General features: G+C 45.0%; 1 protein-coding gene across 3 annotated transcripts in view; it reads right to left on the bottom strand.

Annotated features, from left to right (window-relative positions):
* The window catches only part of SART3 (spliceosome associated factor 3, U4/U6 recycling protein), a 38,684-nt gene that overhangs the window by 1,208 nt on the left and 16,753 nt on the right, over positions 1-20,723 (bottom strand). For 2 of the 3 annotated variants that reach the window (XM_059139087.1, XM_059139088.1), the window contains exons 6-19: positions 19,787-19,911; positions 15,916-16,071; positions 15,059-15,197; positions 14,466-14,573; positions 13,952-14,029; positions 13,768-13,826; positions 12,711-12,820; positions 9,301-9,413; positions 7,670-7,746; positions 6,980-7,145; positions 4,180-4,634; positions 3,491-3,643; positions 2,456-2,646; positions 638-1,706 (exon numbers count right to left, since the gene is read on the bottom strand). In XM_059139087.1, coding sequence (XP_058995070.1) covers positions 1,529-1,706; positions 2,456-2,646; positions 3,491-3,643; positions 4,180-4,634; positions 6,980-7,145; positions 7,670-7,746; positions 9,301-9,413; positions 12,711-12,820; positions 13,768-13,826; positions 13,952-14,029; positions 14,466-14,573; positions 15,059-15,197; positions 15,916-16,071; positions 19,787-19,911 — 2,108 coding nt within the window. In that variant the 3' untranslated portion in view covers positions 638-1,528. Of the gene's footprint in view, positions 1-637; positions 1,707-2,455; positions 2,647-3,490; positions 3,644-4,179; positions 4,635-6,979; positions 7,146-7,669; positions 7,747-9,300; positions 9,414-12,710; positions 12,821-13,767; positions 13,827-13,951; positions 14,030-14,465; positions 14,574-15,058; positions 15,198-15,915; positions 16,072-19,786; positions 19,912-20,723 lie in introns of those variants that run through there. The other variant, XR_009345791.1, reaches the window with a different exon arrangement.

Here is a 20,723-nt window from a genome sequence, read left to right as displayed (position 1 = left end):
GGGGGGATGCACTTAAAAAACAGGAAACTAGGAATTTGGATAGTTGAGGACCTTAAGGCATTACTGCTCATGTTTCTAGGAGTAATGACAAAACCATGGCCTGTAGGGCCTTATCTCTTGGAGGCACTCGCTGTAGTCCCTGGTTGGGATGGCTGGTGGGCAGGGGGTGGGGTACTGTGATGTCTGACACAGCCTTCAATGTAACAGGGAGGGCGGGTGCAGCGGAGATGAAGGACCCTGTGCTAGACAGACGCTGAAGCTCAAGGACAGGCACTAGAGTTCCTTTTGCTCTTTTGTCAACACTTTTGGATGACACTTCCAATTTCCCATTAAAAATGTAGTAAAGGCTGATGTACAAAAACTTAAGAAACAGATAAAGTGGGTTGATTTCTAGCACGCATGAAAGCATTTCCTGATTTCTTCTCCCAGAATGTCTTTATAAAAAAGTTGTGTTTCCCTACTGAACTGGCAACATGGCTTTTAAAGCAATAAATATTTGATAAGAGATGAAAGATAAAAAGTAAAGAAAGAAAGAAAACCCTAAGAAAAACTGAAGGGCCAAAATGCAGGAAAATCAAGTTTATAAAACTGAAGACCCAGAACAACTGAAATGATTTAAATCAAAGGGACAATGGGATCTGATGCACAAAAGTTCTATTTCCACATCTGTTAGGTAACACAGTGCACCCATTTCAAAATTGACCCATGTTTGAATGCACATCTGAGTACCATTCAGCAAGAAGCTTTGAAGAGAACTTCAGTTTAATAAACAAAGCTAAGTGGGGAGAATTTAAGTTTGCACTTGACGTGGTATTTAAACAAAACCAAAGGGCTGAAACTCAGTATTTAGACAAAGAACACGATTCACTAATCACTAGGCAAAGAAAATGGTCCAGAGCAGGTGGCACACAGAGTTCCCATATAAAACAAAGTTCACAAGTATTTTGCTTTTAGGAAACATAAAACAGTGGGCTGATGTGTCATTTACAAATACATAATATAAAACGCACAACCCCCCCCCAACAAAAATCCATCAAATGTTTTTTATGTGACTTCCCCAATCCCCACCACCCCTTTACTAAAATAGGCCATTCTGGTGAATTACTAGCATCTGCCATTTTGTCTTTTAAAATTAAAAGAGTGACGGGCACATGAGCTGTGCAGACTGTTAAGAGAAGTGTCTTATAAAAGGGGCCAGAGCTGACCAAAAATGTTTGGACAAGTAGGTCTCAAAATGGTGTGTTTGAGTTTCACTTCTGTTTCTCACTCTGTAAGACACAAAAATAGCTTAAGAAACTACACACTGGGCTCAATCCATGGAGTGACCACTTTCCTCCCCTTGCCCTCAATATGAGGGAGCACTTCAAGCCTCTTTCCTTGGACACCCTCATCCCTTTCTGTCTAACCCCGAGGAAAATACACAGGAGGGGTGCTGCCCCGGGCCCTTCCATACCCAGAGTACAGCTGGGTGCTGGCTGCTCTTCCTGGCCAGCGTGCAGTAAGGCATTTCCCTTCTCCAGAGTCCCATTCACTTTCTCAGAAGCAACTTGGCAAAATCAGCATTGGACATCTTGGGTGCCTCAGTGGCTGCTGAGGTGGTGACCGCTGGCTGTGGAGCAGGGCCGTTCTCGGCCTGGGCAACTGTCACACTTGGGCGCTGCAGGGCACGAGGCAGCAGGGAGAGCTGGGTTCTCCCCTTCCCCCGCCTGGAAGAACAAACACTGGATGTATCCTTGCAAAGCAACCACTCGTGGTCCCTGCTTCATTTGCAAAAATAAGCGAGGATGGTCTTCAATCACCCAAAGTTACAAAGTGAAGACCATACATTCTGGGCTCACTTCTATAGTTTATTAGTAGTAGAGAAATTTCTCAGAGCACGTAAAGTATAAAGTTAATAGGTGAAGGGTGAAAACCAGAGAGGGAAGATGATTCCTGTCCTCTGTAACTTTGACTAACAGGCAAAACCCAGTTTAATAAACTGCCTTTTTCACAATTTGGGGAAAGACCAACCCTGTGCAACAGTCACATGTAGGCTAGATAAAAACACTATCCTCTTTCAGACCTCACCAAACCACCTCACGATTTTGCTGTCTCCTTCCAACCAGGTGAAAAGCCAGGTCTGTGGTTACAGCCAGAGTGCAGATTACTGCAGCAAGCACACAGCCGTCAGGTTCAGAATCCACACATACGGATTCTACCGCCAAAGGAGACTAAAATAATCACTGCCTAAAAACCAAATGACCTCAGATAAACCACACCTGTAAACCGGCAAACACTAGGAAAGGTTCCACTTCCGGGCTTGCGCTCTGCGTGGACCCGCTCTGGGGAATGGCAGTAAGCATCCACAGAGCAGCAGGCCCTGGCTTCCCGCCCCAGCTCGCTGTACTGGCAGGAAACGAATCCACCGTGGTGCTGGCCAGGGCCGAGCGCATGCAGGGAACATGCACACACTTACGCTCCGTAAATCTGCCGCGGCACCATGGCACCACCTGGAGCTTTCCTTGCCTCTGGCTTCTCTGGAACCTTCCTCTGAGGGGGATTGCTGATGGCCACTTTGATGACATTCTCTTTGATAGTCATGCCGTCCATCTTCAGTACAGCCTGTGATGCCTGGGACTCATTTTCATACTCCACATAGGCCAGGCCCTGAAAGAGGCAAGATCCAGAATCAGATCAGGCACAGGTGAGCCAGGACCCAACTTCCTGCCTCAGTCCAGAAGCCAGTACTGGCCAGGCACCCCGACATCAGGTTCCCTTCTCCACCACCATCCTTCGTCTATAGGTTTATGCACTGGCCCTACTCTTCCTCCGTTTCTGCAACTGACTGTAACTTCAGATAACCTTTGTGAGGTCAGCATACCTTGTGCTTGCCCCAGAAAAAAAAAAAAAAAAAGGGAAAATATACAAAAAATTAAAAAGGAACAATAGGGAGGGAGGGAGAGACAGACCAGTATAAATCCAGCAAGAGCAAATGAATGAGGCGGCTGGACACAGGGTGAGTTCTCATGTCTGGGCCTTGGCCGCTCCTTACTTCATCCTCCTCAACTCTCCAGCAGCCCTCTGGGGGCTGGGGGGAAGACAGGTAACCCAAACTCGTGCCTAAACAACTAGTCAGAATGTGGCATGAGACCATCTCACAGGACGCCGAGGGGAGCTAGGGGCAGACAGGATGGGGTCTTGGCCTGGAGGAGGTGCCTGCAGGCCTGGTGAAGAGGCAAGTCTGGGCAGAAGGGCGCACCCAGCCAGGGGTCTGCACTGTGACCCCTGTTACTCATGGGAAGTTTTCTTTCCCCCAATGCCCTGCTCTTTTCAGTATAATTAGCTAGAAACAGGCTAATCTGACTCCAAATGCAAGTAGAGCCAAGTGTCCCTATTGTTAACCTGTCTGTTTCTCAGCAAAAGAGGAACCCACTCAGAACCTAGTAACCCGAACAGATGGACAACTAGGTTTGCCCAAGCCTCGGGAAGCTAACACTGCGCAGACACTGACCTTCGGTTTCCCTGCCCGGTTTGTAACCAGCCTGATGTCCTTCACAGTGCCATGAGCCTTACAGATTTCTTCTAGTTCCTCTTTGGTGCAGGAAAAAGGCAGGCCCGAGACAAACAGCTTGTGTTTCTCCAGGGCGGTGCTATACCTGAACACCTACAGGAAGAAGGGAAGGAAAGAGTCAAACTCCCACAGCCCAACCCAGTGCACCATACTGTAGCCGGTACCAGACGTGGCCACAGGCTTCGCCCCAATCGGAGACCAGAGCTGACTCTGGGTGCTGTGAACTGTTAATGGGGTCACCCTGGGCAGGTAACTTAACCTCTCAAAGCCCCCACTCCCTCCCCAGACATGTGGCAGGAATGAAAGCCGCTATTCTGAGTTGGGGTGAAGATCCGACAAGGTAAATAGTAAATACTCTGCATGGCCCTTGCCACTTTGCAACATTCAGTAGCAAGTAGCCATCATTACAATTTCTAATTTTCTCATCATTTGTCAACTAGCATGAGCTCGAAGTGACCAAGCTGTGAGTCAGGGCTCACCTACCCAGCTCAGAAGAGACCCTGGTTAAAGTCTAGCTCTTAACGGACTATAGGCATCCCGCATAAATTCTAAATGTTAGCTGCAGGAGGCAAAGAGCGTTCAGTCTATCCACGGCAACCCAACATGGAAGGTGTTTTCTGCAGACCCACCTTGAAATCAGGATTTTTGCTCTTATCCACACAGGGGGAAACAAACATCGGCCTCCCTTCCACAGTCTTCCGGTCCAATTGCAGCGCCTGCAGGGCGGACTTCTCCTCTTTAAACTCCACATAGCAGTAGCCTCGGAAATCGCCCCGGTTGCTGAAGATTGGGCGGATCTCCACCACCTCCCCACAGGCCTCAAAGAGCGGCCGGAGCTTCACGTCCGGCTCGCCCAGGCTGTAGGGCAGGTTGCTGACGAAGACGGTGATGCTGTCCTTGCTGCTGTCATGGGGCACCTTGGGCATGTCCCTCTTCAGGGCGGCCGCCCTCTCCTTCTGCTTGGAGGGGGGGTCGACGTCTACAGGCGCACTCTTCCCAAAGAGGCTGGTTTCTGCCTCTAGGTCCTGTGCTTCCCCGGCTGGAGGAGTGCTGTTCTCCACCTTCCTGCGTTTGGAAGGCTGCTCTACACGGTGAAGGAAGAAAAGCAGCAATGTGGATAAACTGCTAATTCTCCTCGGTAAGGGGCTCTATGCGCGCCCGCCCCACAGTGCGAGAGCAGGCCTGCCCCCCCACCCCCGGTCTCTGAGCCCAGCACGGACCACACCCTCTGTTGAGTCCTGCCTGACCCACTCAGCTCGTCCTCTGACTTTCTGGGCCCCAGGTACACTGATGTAAGTGGACTAAATCAAGGGAGGTAGTAACACAAGTCCCAGCTATCCACTCTTAATTGCACAGTGGACTCCTGAACAACAGGGCTTGAACTGCACAGGTGCACTTACATGCGGACTGTTTTGAATAAATACAATCTGTATTTTCTCTCCCTTGTGATTTTTGCAACAGCGTTTCCTTGACTCTAGCCTTACTATAAGCAGACGTACAGAACACGTAAAAACATAAAATGTTAGTCAACTGTTTGTTTACATTATCCTGCTAAGGCTCCCAGTCAACGTAGGCTATCAGCAGTTAAGTGTCTGGAGAATCAAAAGGTAAACATGGCTAAACATGGATTTTTGACTGAGTAGGGGGTCAGTACCCCTAAGCCCCAAGGTTCAAGGGTCAATTGCATAAAAGGTCAGCAGGTCTCAAAGTTCAGATGGCAAATTCTAGTTCTGCTCTCCTAGAAAGCCTGGGGTAGCAAGAGAGGGATGGAGCCTGGGGACTTAAAGGGTTTTTTTTTTGTTGTTGTTGTTTTAAGATTTTAATTATTTATTTGAGAGAGCCAGAGAAAGCATGTGCAGGCATTTGAGAGCGGGGGAGAGGCAGAGGGAGAGGGAAAGCACCTCAAGCAGACTCCGCACTAAGCAAGGACCCCAACATGGGGCTCAATCCTGCAACCCTGAGATCATGACCTGGGCTGAAACCAACAGTTGGACACTTAACCAACTGAATCCCCAGGCGCCCCTGGGGACAGCATTTAAACAGGCACCTAGGTAACTCTGACGTATGCACTCCACAGGCCACACCCTGCAAAATCCTGTAATTCCTCTACATTCACTGTTGTCTTATGTCCTTCAGCAGAGTGGAGTAACATTCTACACCTACCCATCTGCCCCATGGTCTGCAGAGGGTCAGTACTGAAAGCCAGCTGCATTGGACCCACTTTCAGATCTTTCCCTCAATTCCCCACTGTTTTCCTAATGAAGTCTAACCAGTGCACACCACCCCACCTACCCCAGCACAGAGCCCTCAGCATGCACCAGGGCTCTAACAAACTCATTTGCTGCTCAGGGAAAATTCCAGGGTGTTCTGTGCCTCAGGCATTGCTGACAGTGGCGTTCTGGCTTATCCTTCCCTTCCTTTGCACTTGACAGTCACCCACTCCCAGCTCCAGATGCTGAGGTGCATGAAGTCTTTCCTGCAGGGAGCTGACCCACCAGAGCCTCCTTTGGCCGCCACCAGTAATCCAGGCTGTCCTCCCCCATGACCCTGATCATATGCTACTGCGGTCACACGTCACATCTACCTTGCCCATGGGGCGCCTGGGTGGCTCAGTGGGTTAAGCCTCTGCCTTCAGCTCAGGTCATGATCCCGGGGTCCTGGGATCGAGCCCCACATCGAGCTCTCTGCTCAGCAGGGAGCCTGTTTCCCCCTCTCTCTGCCTGCCTCCCTGCCTACTCTCTCTCTCTCAAACAAATAAATAAATAAATTTTTAAAAAAACAAACCAAAAGAACCCACATCTGCCTTCCCCTGCAGCCCTGAAGACCAGCGAGCTACCCAGCCACGGTCATTTCAAGGTGCACAAGAACGGCCCCTCTGGCTGATACCTCTGTACTAGGAAAACACCTGCAGTCCTTGAATGTCCACAAATAATGCTTTCCCTTGCCGGATGTTCCTGACCCACACCTGCCCACCCCTGAAATGGCAGAGGCAAGAGAAGCCCCAGCTGGAAACTCCACCAAGTCAAAACCACCTGGTATGCTGAGCAAGGCAGGTGTGTGCGCAGGCTGCAGTGTGGGATGCTGGAACCTGAGTGGATGAAAGGCAGGGCCAGCCAGGCTGTGGGAGCCTGAGCAGGGTGAAGGGGCACCACACAGGAGGCGGGTGGAGGGGGCAATGGCACTGTGGACGGAGTGGAGCCTGGGTAGATGGGCGGGAGCTGCTACAGGGCAGTGCCAGGAGGATGGCAGGGAACCCGAGCAGGGGGAAGATGACGCCCATGTGGATGACAGGCAGAGAAAGGAAGGGAGACGGGGCACTGTGTGAGCAACTCATTCTCAGCTGGTTCAAGACAGAAGTTTTCTGTACAGTGTCTGTAACTCCTCTGGAAGTTAAAGACGTTCCCAAATAACATTTCCAGAAAGCTCTACCTTCTTCATCATCTCCCCACTCCTTCTCATCTTCTTCTGCTTTGCGCTTGTCTGCACCTCTGGTCTTTTTCTTCTTTTTCAATGCTTTCTTCTCGGCCCGTGCCCTTTTCCGCTGTTCGGCCTTTTCTTCCTCTTGCTGGGCGAAGGCTGCTTCCTTCTCTGCAGCCTGGGAAGATGGGAACATTGGACGCATCACTAGGACACAGTGACTGCGGAAACTCTACGGGCCCATGACGAGCAGTGAGGAAAGGGGATGCAGGGAGTGGAAATTCACTACCCCAGAGAAAGGAGAGGTCATGAGGAAGAGGAAGAGGAGGACAGCATGTTCACAACTTTCCCTGCCAGGGCTTATTCAGGCTTCTTGGGTTTCCCTATCTCACATCTACAGAATGTTCTGTAACATCCCCAGTAATTACTCACCAAAAGAAAGGAAACAAAGTATAAAACTGGGGCTCTGATTAATTTGGATGTGTTTACCTTCCATTCACAGGGCTGAGTGAGGCTCCATTCTTAACTTTTCCATCTACATTCCAGTGAACTTTAGGTCCCAAACTCCCCAACTATATAAGTATTTCACGAATACTCCCTGAGGAAAAGATACTTCTTAGGAAGACCTCAGAGGTTCTGACAAACATTCATACCACACACAAAGTAGGTAGCAGAGCTTCAAAACCTGAATAGCATTGTTACCTTAATTCTCTGCTCATTAACACGAGCTAGTCGAGTTTCGGTTTTCTGAACAGCTATATCCCAATCTTCTAGGGTACCTTGACAGAAACAGAAGCAAACCATCATGTTTTAGAATTTTAAAGGATAGAATAGAAAATTTTCTTAATTCCCCACCACCACAAGAGAGCTCCCCCATGAGGAATAAGAACTGTAGAGCTCGCTCCCCACTTCCAGATTTCCTTACTGTGGGCTTGAACTTTTTAGAATTTGAACAGCTCTTTCAGATGTGTGTGTGTGTGTGTGTGTGTGTGTTTTCAAAAAACATTTTATTTATCTGAAAGAGAAAGAAGAGACAAAGCATGAGCGGAGGGAGGGAAAGGGGCAGAGTGAGTGGGAAAAGTAGACTCCCTGCTGAGCTGGGGGAATGTGGGGCTTGATCCCAGGACTCCAGGATCGTGTCCTGAGCTGAAGGCAGACGGCAGCCTTCTAACCAACTAAGCCACCCTAGCACCCCTCTCTAGGTGTATTTAAAACATCCCTTCTCCTGGGGCACCTGGGTGGCTCAGTCAGTGGAGAAGCCAACTCTTAATTTCACCTCAGGTCATGATCTCAGGGTTCTGGGATTGAGCCCTGTGTATCTCCCTCTGCCCCTCCCCACACTCTCCACTCAAGCGTTCCCCGTGTGCTCATGTTCTCCCTCTAATCTTAGGGGAAAAAAAAATCCCTTTTTTTTAAATGACCTGAAAACCAGAATATGATGTTATTCTCATTAGCTAAGATTATGAAGACATTCTCATATAAATTGTACAAGCATGACATGTATAAGACTGAAGAGTTTTAAAAGCTGCTCAAATGATAAATGTTGGGTTTTTTTTTTTTTTTTTTAAGATTTTATTTATTTGACAAACAGAGATCACAAGTAGGCAGAGAGGCAGGCGAGGGGCGGGGAGGCGGCGGGGCGCAGGCGGGGGGGGGGGGGGAGGCGGGCAGGCTCCCTGCTGAGCAGAGAGCCTGATGTGGGGCTGGATCCCAGGACCCTGGGATCATGATCTGAGCTGAAGGCAGAGGCTTTCACCCACCGAGCAACCCAGGTGCCCCTGGGGTGTTTTTTAATTTGCTATTGTTACTTGAGTGTTTTACTTCCAGTTCTGAGGAGTTCAAACCCCAAATCTAGATCAATGCCTATGGATAAATTCACTATTTCCCTATTGAGAACTTAATACCGAGGTTCTAAACTTTATAAAGGACACAACATGACCAAAGCCCATGTTTAGCCCTCTGCCTCTCAGCATGCCTTTGGTGTCCATGACACTGTGCTACAGCAGATTCTCAGCTACAGCAATCTGGATCCCCAGGCAACAAGTCTGGAGACATTTCTGTCATGACTGGGAGCAAGGGAAGGGTGCTACTGGTACCTAGCGAGTAGACAGAACAGCATCCACCACAAAGAACCAAGAGAACCCTGCATAGGAACATCACAGAGAGCCCTCCTGCATTCGGAGACTCTGAGGAGAGGGCAAGGGGACGTGGGCTCCCATGACAGTCTAATCACCAAGCACCACTTGCAGTCTGTCCTCACAGACTATAGTCTTAAGACAAGAGGGCGCATGGGACAGACGCCAAGCCAGCATCAGAGAGCTGAGGGTCCCCACCTTCTGTCCTCTCCATGGTGAGCAACACTTCACAGACGTGCTCTGGGTAGTCACTGGTGCACTGGACTGCCCGGTGCAGGGCCTTCCGACAGTGCTGGGTGTCACCGTGTGCCCTAGGACAGAAAACAAACCATTGCTGCCACCAGGACACAAAGCAGAAGGCACGCAAAGGGAGGCGCCATCTTCTCACAGGTAGTGTCACAAGATCAGAAGCTCTGCAGCAACTCTGGCTTCCCAAATTATCCACAGCTCTTTGTACTACGCCACTTGAAATGTTTTCTCCTCTTTCCTCCAGTCAAAACTAAGGCTTTCTTCTAAGTTATTCTTTCCATTAGCAAGGAGATGCTGCTAGAAAATGCACCTGGGACAGTAGTCTGAGACCAGGAGTCCAGCCTTTATAGCACTGGCACCTGCAACACAGGTGGGGGAATCCAAGAATGCAACACTAACTTGATAACTTGGGAGAAATTCTAGAAGGCCATCCTATCCAAGAGGAGAATCACCAATCCAGAGGACAGTCAGATTTCATGCCCAGAGTTACACAATGTGATTCACACATGGAAAGATACACTGCTCATCACAGTAATTAAAAACTATGTTTTCTTTCAACAGTTACGAAAACACTATGCTCCCATTTCTATTTTAAAAAACTTAAAAATACACTTTTATGTGTATTTTTATATTTATATAAATGTATGTATATTTTATATTTATTATAAATATATATTAGAATACTGGGGAAAAAAATTACACCAGCAGTTTTCAAGGTAGAATCCATGTACCACTAAAGGTCTCTTAAGACCCTTTCAGGCGATCTGCAAAGTCAAAACTACTTTATTATTGAACACTGACTTTTTCACTGTGTTGACATCTGCACTGATGGTGCAAAAGCTACGGTGGCCCCTGTCACAAATCGACGCTGAGCACATATTTCTCACATTTTGTGCGACAGAAGTAGATGTGCTTTATGTGAACATTTAAAGCACTTTCTCTGCACACCAAAGTACAATGGTCATCACAAAGAAAAGCCTATCTTTCTGTTTGGGGTGTAAACTGTACTAGTTTGTTTTTTCATGGAACACCATTTTTACTTGAGAAAACAGCTCAGCGGCAAAAATAGTGGTACGTAGACCTGAGTATTTGGCAGACATTTTTGAAAATTAATGAAGAAGTCTGTCACTTCAAGAAAAACCCCTGGCCATATTTGTTGCCATGATAAAATGGCAGCTTTTAAGTGAAAATCAGAATTTTGGAAAATCTGTATCTGCCACTTTCAGTTTGACAGCTTCCTACTTTAAAAGACTTTTCTATTAGGGCACCTACCTGGGTGGCTCAGTGGGTTGAGCGTCTGACTCTTGGTTTCAGCTCAGATCAGGGTCTTGGGAGTCGTGGGATTGAGCCCCCCACCCCTTCCTCAGTCAGGCTCCATGCTCCATGGGGAATCAGCCTGAGATTCTCTTTCTTACTCTCCCTTTGCACCTCACACTTGCATATGCACATTCTCTCATAAATAAATTAAAAAAAAAAAAAAAAAAAAACTTTTCTAAGATCACTGAGGATATGAACAAATATAATTTGTTAAATAATGCATGATGAAATGTGTCCATACTGGGAAGAGCTACATGACTTAGTGAATGAGTATTCTCCAAATGGAACAATGGCTGTCACAGAATTGTGTGTAGGTAAAAGGTCTATTGAAAGTACAAAGAAATTCAATGTTAAATGGTTTCAGATTCCACACTGCAACTATTTAAGAAACAACCACTTGCTAATTTTGCTCTAGTATGAAAGAATATCCACAATTATCTGGGAAGGTGAAATACCCCTTTCTTCTAACCTCCTACACGTACGTATGAAGCCAAATTTTCCTCTTATTTTTCAATGAGAATTCACAACAGTGAATGCAGAAACAGACATCAGAATCCAGCTATCTTCCAAGCCAGACTAAGGACACTTGCAAAGATAACAAAACCATGCCACTTTTCTCCCTCAATTATTTTCGGGTTTGGAAAACATTTTTCATAAAAAATATATTCTTTATGTTAAATGTAATCAATTTATTATTTCGACAAATAACTTTTCATTTCTCAGTTTTCTAATATGCTGATATTGATATTTAATAATATTTGTCAGCATTTCTAATATGGTAATATTAAACATATATGATTCGCATGAACAAAAGCTTCTCAGGATTCTCAAATTTTAAGAGTTTAAGGAGTCCTGAGACCAAAAAATTTGAGAGTTGCTGACCCAGAGGAATATTCAAGAGCTTTTTGTTTTTTAAAGACTTTATTTATTTATTTGACAGAGAGAAAGAGCATAAGCAGGGGGAGCAGCAGGCAGAGGGAGAGGAACAGAGCAGGGAGCCCAGGACCCTGGGATCATGACCTGAGTCAAAGGCAGATGCTTAACCAACTGAGCCTTCCAGGCATCCCCTCAAAAAGCTTTAATAGTGGTCATCTCTAGGGGTGAGATGGTAATAAACTTTCCACCACATAGTTTGGCAAATGTTTCATTTAAATTTGAGCATGTGTTATTTTTTAAATTGGGGAAAAAAACCAAAACACTCAAAAATGAAAAAAATATATGAAAATAAATATATATATATATATTTTTAAAGATTTTATTTATTTATTTTATAAATAGAGAGAGATCACAAGTAGGCAGAGAGGCAGATAAAGAGAGAGGGAGAAGCAGGCTTCCCACTGAGCAGAGAGCCTGATGTGGAGCTCGATCCCAGGACCCCGACATCATGATCTGAGCTGAAGGCAGAGGCTTCACCTACTGAGCCACCCAGGCACCCCTGAAAATGTATTTATTGAGATGCAACATTCAAGATACAATGAACAGAAAGGCTGGTCATATTCTTTACATCTTCCCCATGATATAAGTATTACTGGTTTAAAGTAGTTTTAAAAGTAGTTTTAGAGATTTAAAGTAGTTTTAGAGATTTCTAACACGTACACTGTCACTGTATTTTCTTTAGGAAAAAAAAAGTTAAGCATAGAAAAATCTCAAAGAATATACCCAAAGCATTAGCTAATGGGTTATGTCTCTGAGTCTGCCACTGTAGATTAACTTCAGGGGTTTTCTCCTTGCTTTTTAATATTTTCCACTTTTACATACAAAGCAAATACAAAAAATAGTTCCCCCAAAACTTAAATAAAATATTTCTATCCAAAAACCAAAATAACAGAAAGAAACATATGGCTGTATGACAAGCCCAGACACAAAATTTCAGGTTGAGTTCCCTAGCCTCTCCCAGTACACACAGAGCTGCGAACAAAGGACAGGCTGCCAGAGGCCAGGGCCCTGTGGTGAGGGGCAAGCCAAGGCCAGCAGGAGTCAGCCAGGACTTAACACAGCTTACCCCTGACAGGCACCACCAACCCCGCCCCCAAGCCAATTACCTTTCCAGGTTGTAATACTCGAGCCACATGTTGGCATATTTGGCATTCCCTTTGGTCATGATGCTGTCCCAGAGTTCCCGAGCCTTCTGCATATTATTGCACAGTCGAGCCTAAAATGCATTAACAGGCTCCTTTAGGAAAAGATGCAAACCTTAGCACACTGGCACCCATTACAAAGCATGCCTCAAACAGACGTGCCTTAAAACCCCTCACTGACAATCGGTGTTCCATGACTCCCTGGATATTTCCCAGCCACTGACCACAGCAGCACACCCAGCTCAACCACTTCAGGCTTTCAGAGGAGACAAGGCTTAAGCTGTCTGCCTATTTGCCTGTCTATTTGAGAGCAATGAGCAGGAGCCCACAGGTACTTAAAACAGAACTGACTAGTCACTTTTTATTTTTATCAAGCTTAACGACAAGCATTTAATCTGAGTGCAATGTGGAGAAAAGAAAGACCGATCTAGGAGGAGGTCCCAGCTCTGCCATTTATTAAGTGACTTGGGCAAGTGAACCCCTCTGAACCTGACAGACACTGGTTCTTTGACCTGACTCCCTCAGAAAATAAAAGAGGATGAGAATTCGCAACTCTGTGACTTGATCAAGGGCAGATTCCATACCTTACTCACTTGGGGTCCTTGGCCCAACAACAACATTGAATTCGTTATATCCCTTAATTATCTGTCAAATTTCTATCTCCCATAGGGGATCAAAGACTTGGGAGCACGGAGCAGGATTCCCCTCATCTCGCCAGCACACAGTAAAATGCCTGGCAGACGGTACACACCCGAGATCCTCTCACGAACCAGACACCAAGGGGAGGGGGGCAGAAGTCCATGAGTCAATTCCTGGCATTCCGAGGTTTGCTGCGTACTTCTTACCCAAGTGCTAGTGTTTTCTCTAAGATACAGATGAACGTGCACCAAGCTAGATACAGAGCACAAATCTCTACAGACCCCAGACTATCACCGGGGATTCTGATGCAACGGCAGCCACATCGTTACAAACATGTCCCTCAAAGGTGCATGTCACTGGCACATCTGTCAAAAACACTTACCTCGATCCTAGCCCAGTTCTGCATGATCATGCAGCTTGGATCTCCGCTCTCATTAAAACCTTTAAGAAGAGAAGCAGCCAAAATTAGAGAAGAATCTAAAGACCAAGAGCCTCTGCCGGAGAAGGCATGCCCACCAAGTAGGGGAAAGACAACCGCAGGGAGGAGCGGGTGAAGCCACACTTACGCTCCTCCACCTCCTGCTTCAGATACTCCAAGGCGCGAGTGAACGCAGACCTCAGCTCTTCCAGCTCTTTACTGGAATCTGTCAGGAGTTGCAAGAGAGGTTTGGCTTCAAGAAACCGCATACCATGTCTTTTTTTTTTTTTTTTTTTTTTTTTTAATTCTACAGTGAAACTCCTGGGAGCCTGCTGTGCACCTGGCATCAGGCTGGAGACACAGAAATAAAATTGCCAGTCCTGCCCTCATCATGTGGTTGGGGAGAAAGACACTGGAACAAATAGCACATTATGGACAGTGCTGGCAGGACTCGGTATAGAACATAAGGACCCTAAGTATCTTCCCTTACAATTCACAAGAGGACTTAAGGATTTAAAAGTGAAAATTCCGGGGGAAACAGTTGTCAATGGCTGGTCTACACCATTTGCCTCATCGTGATGTATCTGGGCAACTGGGATAACTCACTGAAAGACATGTTAGGAAAGAATTCGGAACTGAATCGGACACTTGAATTTAAATACCTTGTTTGAAATCAACCCTTCTCCTCAGGTAATCAAGGTACGCCTGCCAAATCTCCACATAATCAGTGGCCTGAATGAAGCCAGCGCTCAAAGCTTTCTCAAATGTCACTGGAATTGAAGAATAAGCCAGGATTTGTTACCAGTTCAAAAAGAAGTTAATACAAATTACTGAGATTGTTATAAAAACCTCTACTATCCAATACTATATGACTTCATAATAATGACAGGGGGAAACAAAGTGAAATGAGCTAGAGAGAAATGTTTTTTAAAAAAAAAAAAAAAAAAAAAGAGCCTCCAGGATTTACATGAACTTTGTTCTAAAAAGGGCATGTTCCACAAGATGCCCCGCACTAAAAGAATTCTGGGTCAGTAGGTTTGGAAAAAAGATGCCAAATTCCCAGAAAATCACAATGAAATGTTAGCATGTTAAAAGCTTATGATCAGTTTATCTCCCACTTAGGGTCTTTTCTGTCACTAACACCCTATGTCCCAAAGCTAACACCCAGGGGAAGGCTGATTTAATGACTGTCACAGCACTAGGTTTCTGGCCTGGGACAGAAAGCTTTAGAGTCTTCCCACAAAAACATTCGCACCAGAAATCACTTGATGGTCAACTCCATGTCTTTCCATGGCCAAGAGGTAACGACTCCATAGGGCAACTGTCCATGGGCAGTTTCTAACAGCACGGTTATGTACAGATAAAACCAAATCCTTTACTTTCAGCTGCCGATCCTACGATTAAAAAGTCCAGAGTTAGGAGAGAAAGTGCTACCGTTACAGACTTTACCATCCATGACACATCCTCAGCATAACCAGCTGACAAATTTCTTTAGAAACGCCTCTCGTGACTGGTTTCTTCAACAAAGAAATTATGAGGAGTTAGGGTAGAAGAAGAGAGGTAGAGAAGGAACCAATAGAGGAAAACAACCTTGAGAGACATCAGCCAATCCTAATGGATGGACCCTGCCTGGATCCTGATTCAAATCTTTTATATACATGTATTGAAATATTTACCAATGAAATGTGACTTTTGGGATCTGCTTCAAAATCCCATGGAAGAGGAAGAAGATTAAGGACACAGACGAAATTAGACTAGTGCCATGAGTTAACTATTAGAGCTGGGTGATGGGCCCATGAGGTTTCACCTTATTAATCTATGTTCTAATGCTTACGTTTTTTCCCATAATGAAAAGTTACAAGAAAAAAGTAATCTGTCTTAAAATCCTCAGTAAGAAGACTGTGCAAATTTTTTTTACAGTGTCGGTCTGCAATGACTTGGAACACCAGAAGAACTCCCTGAGTGAGTTGGCAGAGGGGAAAGGAGGATGAGGGGAAAATGAGGAAGCAGAGAGGGGTGGCACAGAACTAACTCCCGACACTCCTGCTGGTTTTCTTCGAACAGGCTCTCAATCCATAAGAAGGAAAGAAACCAGAAGTCGAGTGGTCTTACGAGGAACTGACTGTAGCGGATCCACAGGTCTGGGACAAGGCAGTTCTCGACGAGGGCACGCTCGAAAATCAATTGCACGCGAGCAGGGTCACCAATTTTCATCTCAAAGTCAATGTACGCTTGATATTCAGCCAGCCTGGGTGCCTCTGCTTGCAACTAAGGCAAAAGGGAAGCATAATGAGATTGAAATGAGCTACCTGACACTGTTAGGAAGCACAACATATCTTCATAGTAAATTCTGGCAAGACTGGCTATGTCAGTAAAAATCCCCCATTCCCACTCGCAGAACCTCTGGCATGCCGGGTCTACAACACGACGGGCAGACTAAGAGTCCATAGCGCCTCTTCATGGCAACAGTTAGAAAGGTTCCACGAACCCTTTTCCAAACCCACCCTCGGGCCACAGGGGGCTTTTGATGGGAGCATCCATCAGCAACTAAATGAAAGAGAAACACCTTTGCCAGTGACCATGGACAGCCATCCCTCCGAAACAGAAGTCACTTTCTCAGCCTACTGAGTGGAGTGAACACATCCACACTGGAGCGATTTGCTGCCTTCATTCCAAGGCTTCTCATTCCAGTATCAGCTCCTGCCAGCGTGCAGGCACATGCAGAACATGAAAGAGGCTAGGCTGAATATTTACTGAGCCAAAGAACTAAAATCAAACTTCTTTTCAGACAAAATCCCTATACAACCTTCCTCTTCAGCTATACTCTTCTAATGGTCGTAACAAAATGAACTAGCTGAAGATTTCATTAAAGAGGCTTTAAGAAATACAACTACCTACCAGTCATTTACAGGCTGGCCAGCAGGAGAGCACACATGCTCTGAGTAGAGAAAGAGGATGTCTGATCTCAGTTTCTAGTTTTAATGACAAACGGGTTACCCAGAGAGACTGCCACTGAAAACTACTAAAACTGCTGGATTCGATATAAAAAACATCTTGAAAATCATCAGCAAACTGGCAAAGACACAAGAAATATCTAGATGAAGGTTAAGCTTTTGCTGGTGTAAGATATATTAAGGATTTGATCTTCACAGTGGGGATCATTATCATCCCATAATACATTCGAGGGGACTGAAACACACGGAGGGTAAGGACAAGCTCAAAGTCAGAGAGCTAGCAACTGGCAGAGCTAACATTCGAACTTGAGGTGGCCTGGCTCTCAAAGTCACTGTTCTTTCTATGCCACAAGATACCAAAAACAGAGCCAACAAGCCCAACCAACCACGAACAAGATAAATACAAAGATATCCACCCTGGACCTACTGTACTGAAACTGTGGGACATCAAACAAAACCTGTGAGACTTTAAAATGGGCCAGAGAAAAAACAAGGACTGCCATCACAGAAGCCGACGTCTCAACAGCAACAACAGGAGCCAGGAAGACAGGACACGTAACTGTCGATCTAGAATTCTACATCCTGAGAAATGAACTTTTAAGAAGAGCAAAGTGAAGACCTTTTCAAATTAAAACTGAGAAAATCTGTTACCAGCAAATATCCAGGGCAGGTGACTTTAAAGGGTGTACCTGGAGCAAAATAAAAATGATTCCAGATGAAAGCTCCGGGATACAAGGGAAGAAGAGCAAAGGAAGTGGGAAATGCATGTAGTGAATGTAAGGAAGCTGAGGCTGTATAATTCAAGATTAACTGCTAACAAGGATGACTTGCAGGTCAAACAGGACAAGAAAACACAAGGATAAGTCTGAGGCATGGTAAATGTAGCTGAAAGTATTCTAAGACCAAGACAGGTAGAAAAACACCACTTATTACAAACAGTATTATGGTCAAAAACCAAATATTATGGTCAACACGGAAAATCCAAAATCAAAAAAAATCTACTGATCATTAATAAAAATTTAGAAAGTTCAACAGACAAAAAAATTAGTATAAAAACCAAATTATAACTTATATAGCAAGAACAATTAGAAAAGCAAATCTTTTTAAAAAGGTGGCATTTTCAATACGATCAAAAATATCTTAGAAATAGGTCTAAAAAAATGTGTTCAAGGGACCAGATGAAATTATAAATTTATAAAACTTTAGAGAAAGATAAGGCCTAAGTAGCAAAGGCCTATACCACATTCATAGATTAGAAGATTCAATATTTCTAAGATGTAGTCTTCTCCCAATTGATCAGTGCAATTCCAATACAAAATTCAACAGGTTTTTTAAATAAAATCTGAAAAGCTGATTCTAAACCCAAGTTATTAAGAACTAAAGAAAGAAAGAGAAGACACTCTTGAAGAGGAACAACGTGGATGGGATTCATGTTACCTACAAGCAAAACTTAGGAAACTGGGGCACCTGGGTGGCTCAGATGGTTAAGCGTCTGCCTTCAGCTCAGGTCCTGATCCTAGAGTCCTGGGATCAAGCCCCACATTGGGTTCCCTGCTCAGCAGAGAGCCTGCTTTCACCCTCTGCCTCTCACCTCTCCTTGTGTTCTCTCTCTCAAAAGAATTTAAAAAACAAACAAACAAACAAAAACCTTACAAAACTGTCATTATTAGGACAGTGTAATTTAAGCCAGTGGGGCAGAAGAGAAAGCCCAGAAATAGATGGACAGCTAATCTATGACAGATGTGGGCTAGCACATCAATGCGGGGAGGATGGAACTATCAAAATCAGTGCCGGAACAACTGGTTGTATGGAAAAACAAAACTGGCCCTCGCCTCACGCCATATACAAAAATCAATTCCATATAAAGATCTAAACATGAAATACACAGCTATGAACTTCTGGAAGAAAAGAGAGCTAAGATTATTCATGAGTTTGGAACCTGGAGAGATTTCTTAAGCGTAAAAGCAGAAACCGTAAGAGAAAGAATGATAAACCCAATTAGAGTACAACTGAGAACTGCTCAACAAAAGACACCATTAAAAAACTAAAAAGACAAACCACAAACCTGGGGGAAGCTTCTATAATACATACAACCAAAAGAAGGAATATGATCCAGGATTCCTAAGAATTAATTAGAAAAAAATACAGATGAAAGAAAAATGAGTCAGACTTCACCAGGCGCCTCACATAAAAAGACATCCGAATGGCCAACAGATGTGGAACAAATGCTCAACTTTTGTTAGCAATCAGGGAAATGCAGATTAAAACTACAACTTCAGACCCATCTCAGTGGCTCATAATTAGGTCAGTATCAAAGGCTGGGAAGACCAAGGAAAACCCTCGGTTCAGTGAGAACTCCTGGGCAGGAGTACCAACTGAGAACACAGAAAACAGTTCGGCACAATCCTTTGATCCAGCAAGTCCTCCTGGGGATGCCCTCTGGAGAAAGCCTATTCCTGTGTGCACTGAGAGACATGCGCAAGAAAGGCCAGAAACATGCTGCTCCTCCTAGCAACAAACTGGAAAACGACCCGGCTAGGAACACGGATGTATAAAGTGTGGCATACACATACGACTTCATGGCCGCGAAAACAGACTATACTGATCAGTACAAGTACAACCCACAAAAACGTTCAGTGAAATACACAGCATGATTCCATTACATAAAAGCTCAAAGACAAGCAAAATTAAACAATATATTAATCAAGGATATGGTCAGAGGTTGTAAAACTATAAAGAAAAGCAAGGGAACGATTATCACAAAAGTCAGGAAAGTGATTACCTCTCGGGAGAGGGAAGAGGAGGCAATCGGAGAGGGGCACATAGGAGACTTCTAAGGTACTGGCAATGTTCTATTTCTTAACCTGGGTGGTGGGTACATGGATGTTTACTTTATTATTAGTATGTAAACTGTATGCACACATTTATACACTCTATAGATTTCACAACAAAATAAATTTTAAAGATGCAACTATTGATTAGGGAAAAATTTGCAGCGAGAAGTTCACTATAAAGAGGCCAACACTTACCAGTGCTTCTTCATAGGGTTTGTATCTCTCCAACTGCTGTAGTGCTTTGTTATAGTTCTGAATTACCGACTCTGGTATTGGGTCTTCTGACCACTCTTCATACTCTGCAAATGTGGCCTCCATATCTATTGAGAGATGGATTCAGCCCCATAGGTCTTGCCACTGAGTTTCATCAACCCAGAGATGAAACCATGAGACTCGGAGGATGCCAGCCCCTCCCACCAGTGACCACAGCAACTCTTATGCTCGAATCTTCTACTGGGCCCAGACTTGACCTTAGATTCTGTCTCAAAGCAATTTCCCCGGAAGCCCTACCAATTAATCCATCAGTTAATTAAATAATAGCAACACTTACCTAGTGCTTCCTATGATCTAAACTTTCCATCCACTAATTCATCCAATCCTCCCAGCTCTAGGGAGTAGATTCTACCATGATCTCCATTTTGCAGTTGAGGAAACGCAAGTAAAGGGTTACATCAATTGTTTGCAGGTCACAGTAGATCAAGGCCTTGAACCAGGCAGTCTGGCTCAAGTACATGCTCTACTCACTGTACTATGCCACATCACATTGCTATGGGAGATGAAACCTGCAGGCTGCTCAGTTCTAGCCTTTTCTGCATGTCACCCAAGGATTCAACTGGAAAGCCACTTTATAATTTGTTAAATCAAATCCAAATAAGCCACGAAGTAGAAAGAGCTATTACGTATGGGCTCAAGCAGTTGTCCAGAGGTGCCAAGGGTGTACAATGTGAAACTACGCCTGAAGAACAAACAAGATGGCAGCACAAAACTCTTCCCATGCCCAGAAAAATCCTCCAGACGCTGCTCATGCTCTAGCTCTAGCTCCAGAGTTTCAAGGCTTGGCTTACCAAAATATATTCACCCAAACAAGAAAATCCTTACCAAACCCCCAAGAAATTCAGGTATGAACACTTCC

Source organism: Mustela lutreola, chromosome 11 (assembly GCF_030435805.1).
Source record: "Mustela lutreola isolate mMusLut2 chromosome 11, mMusLut2.pri, whole genome shotgun sequence".
NCBI classification, from domain to species: Eukaryota; Metazoa; Chordata; class Mammalia; order Carnivora; family Mustelidae; genus Mustela; species Mustela lutreola.
The sequence above is the reverse complement of the archived record's forward strand: the minus strand, read 5'-3'. Positions and strand labels throughout refer to the sequence as shown.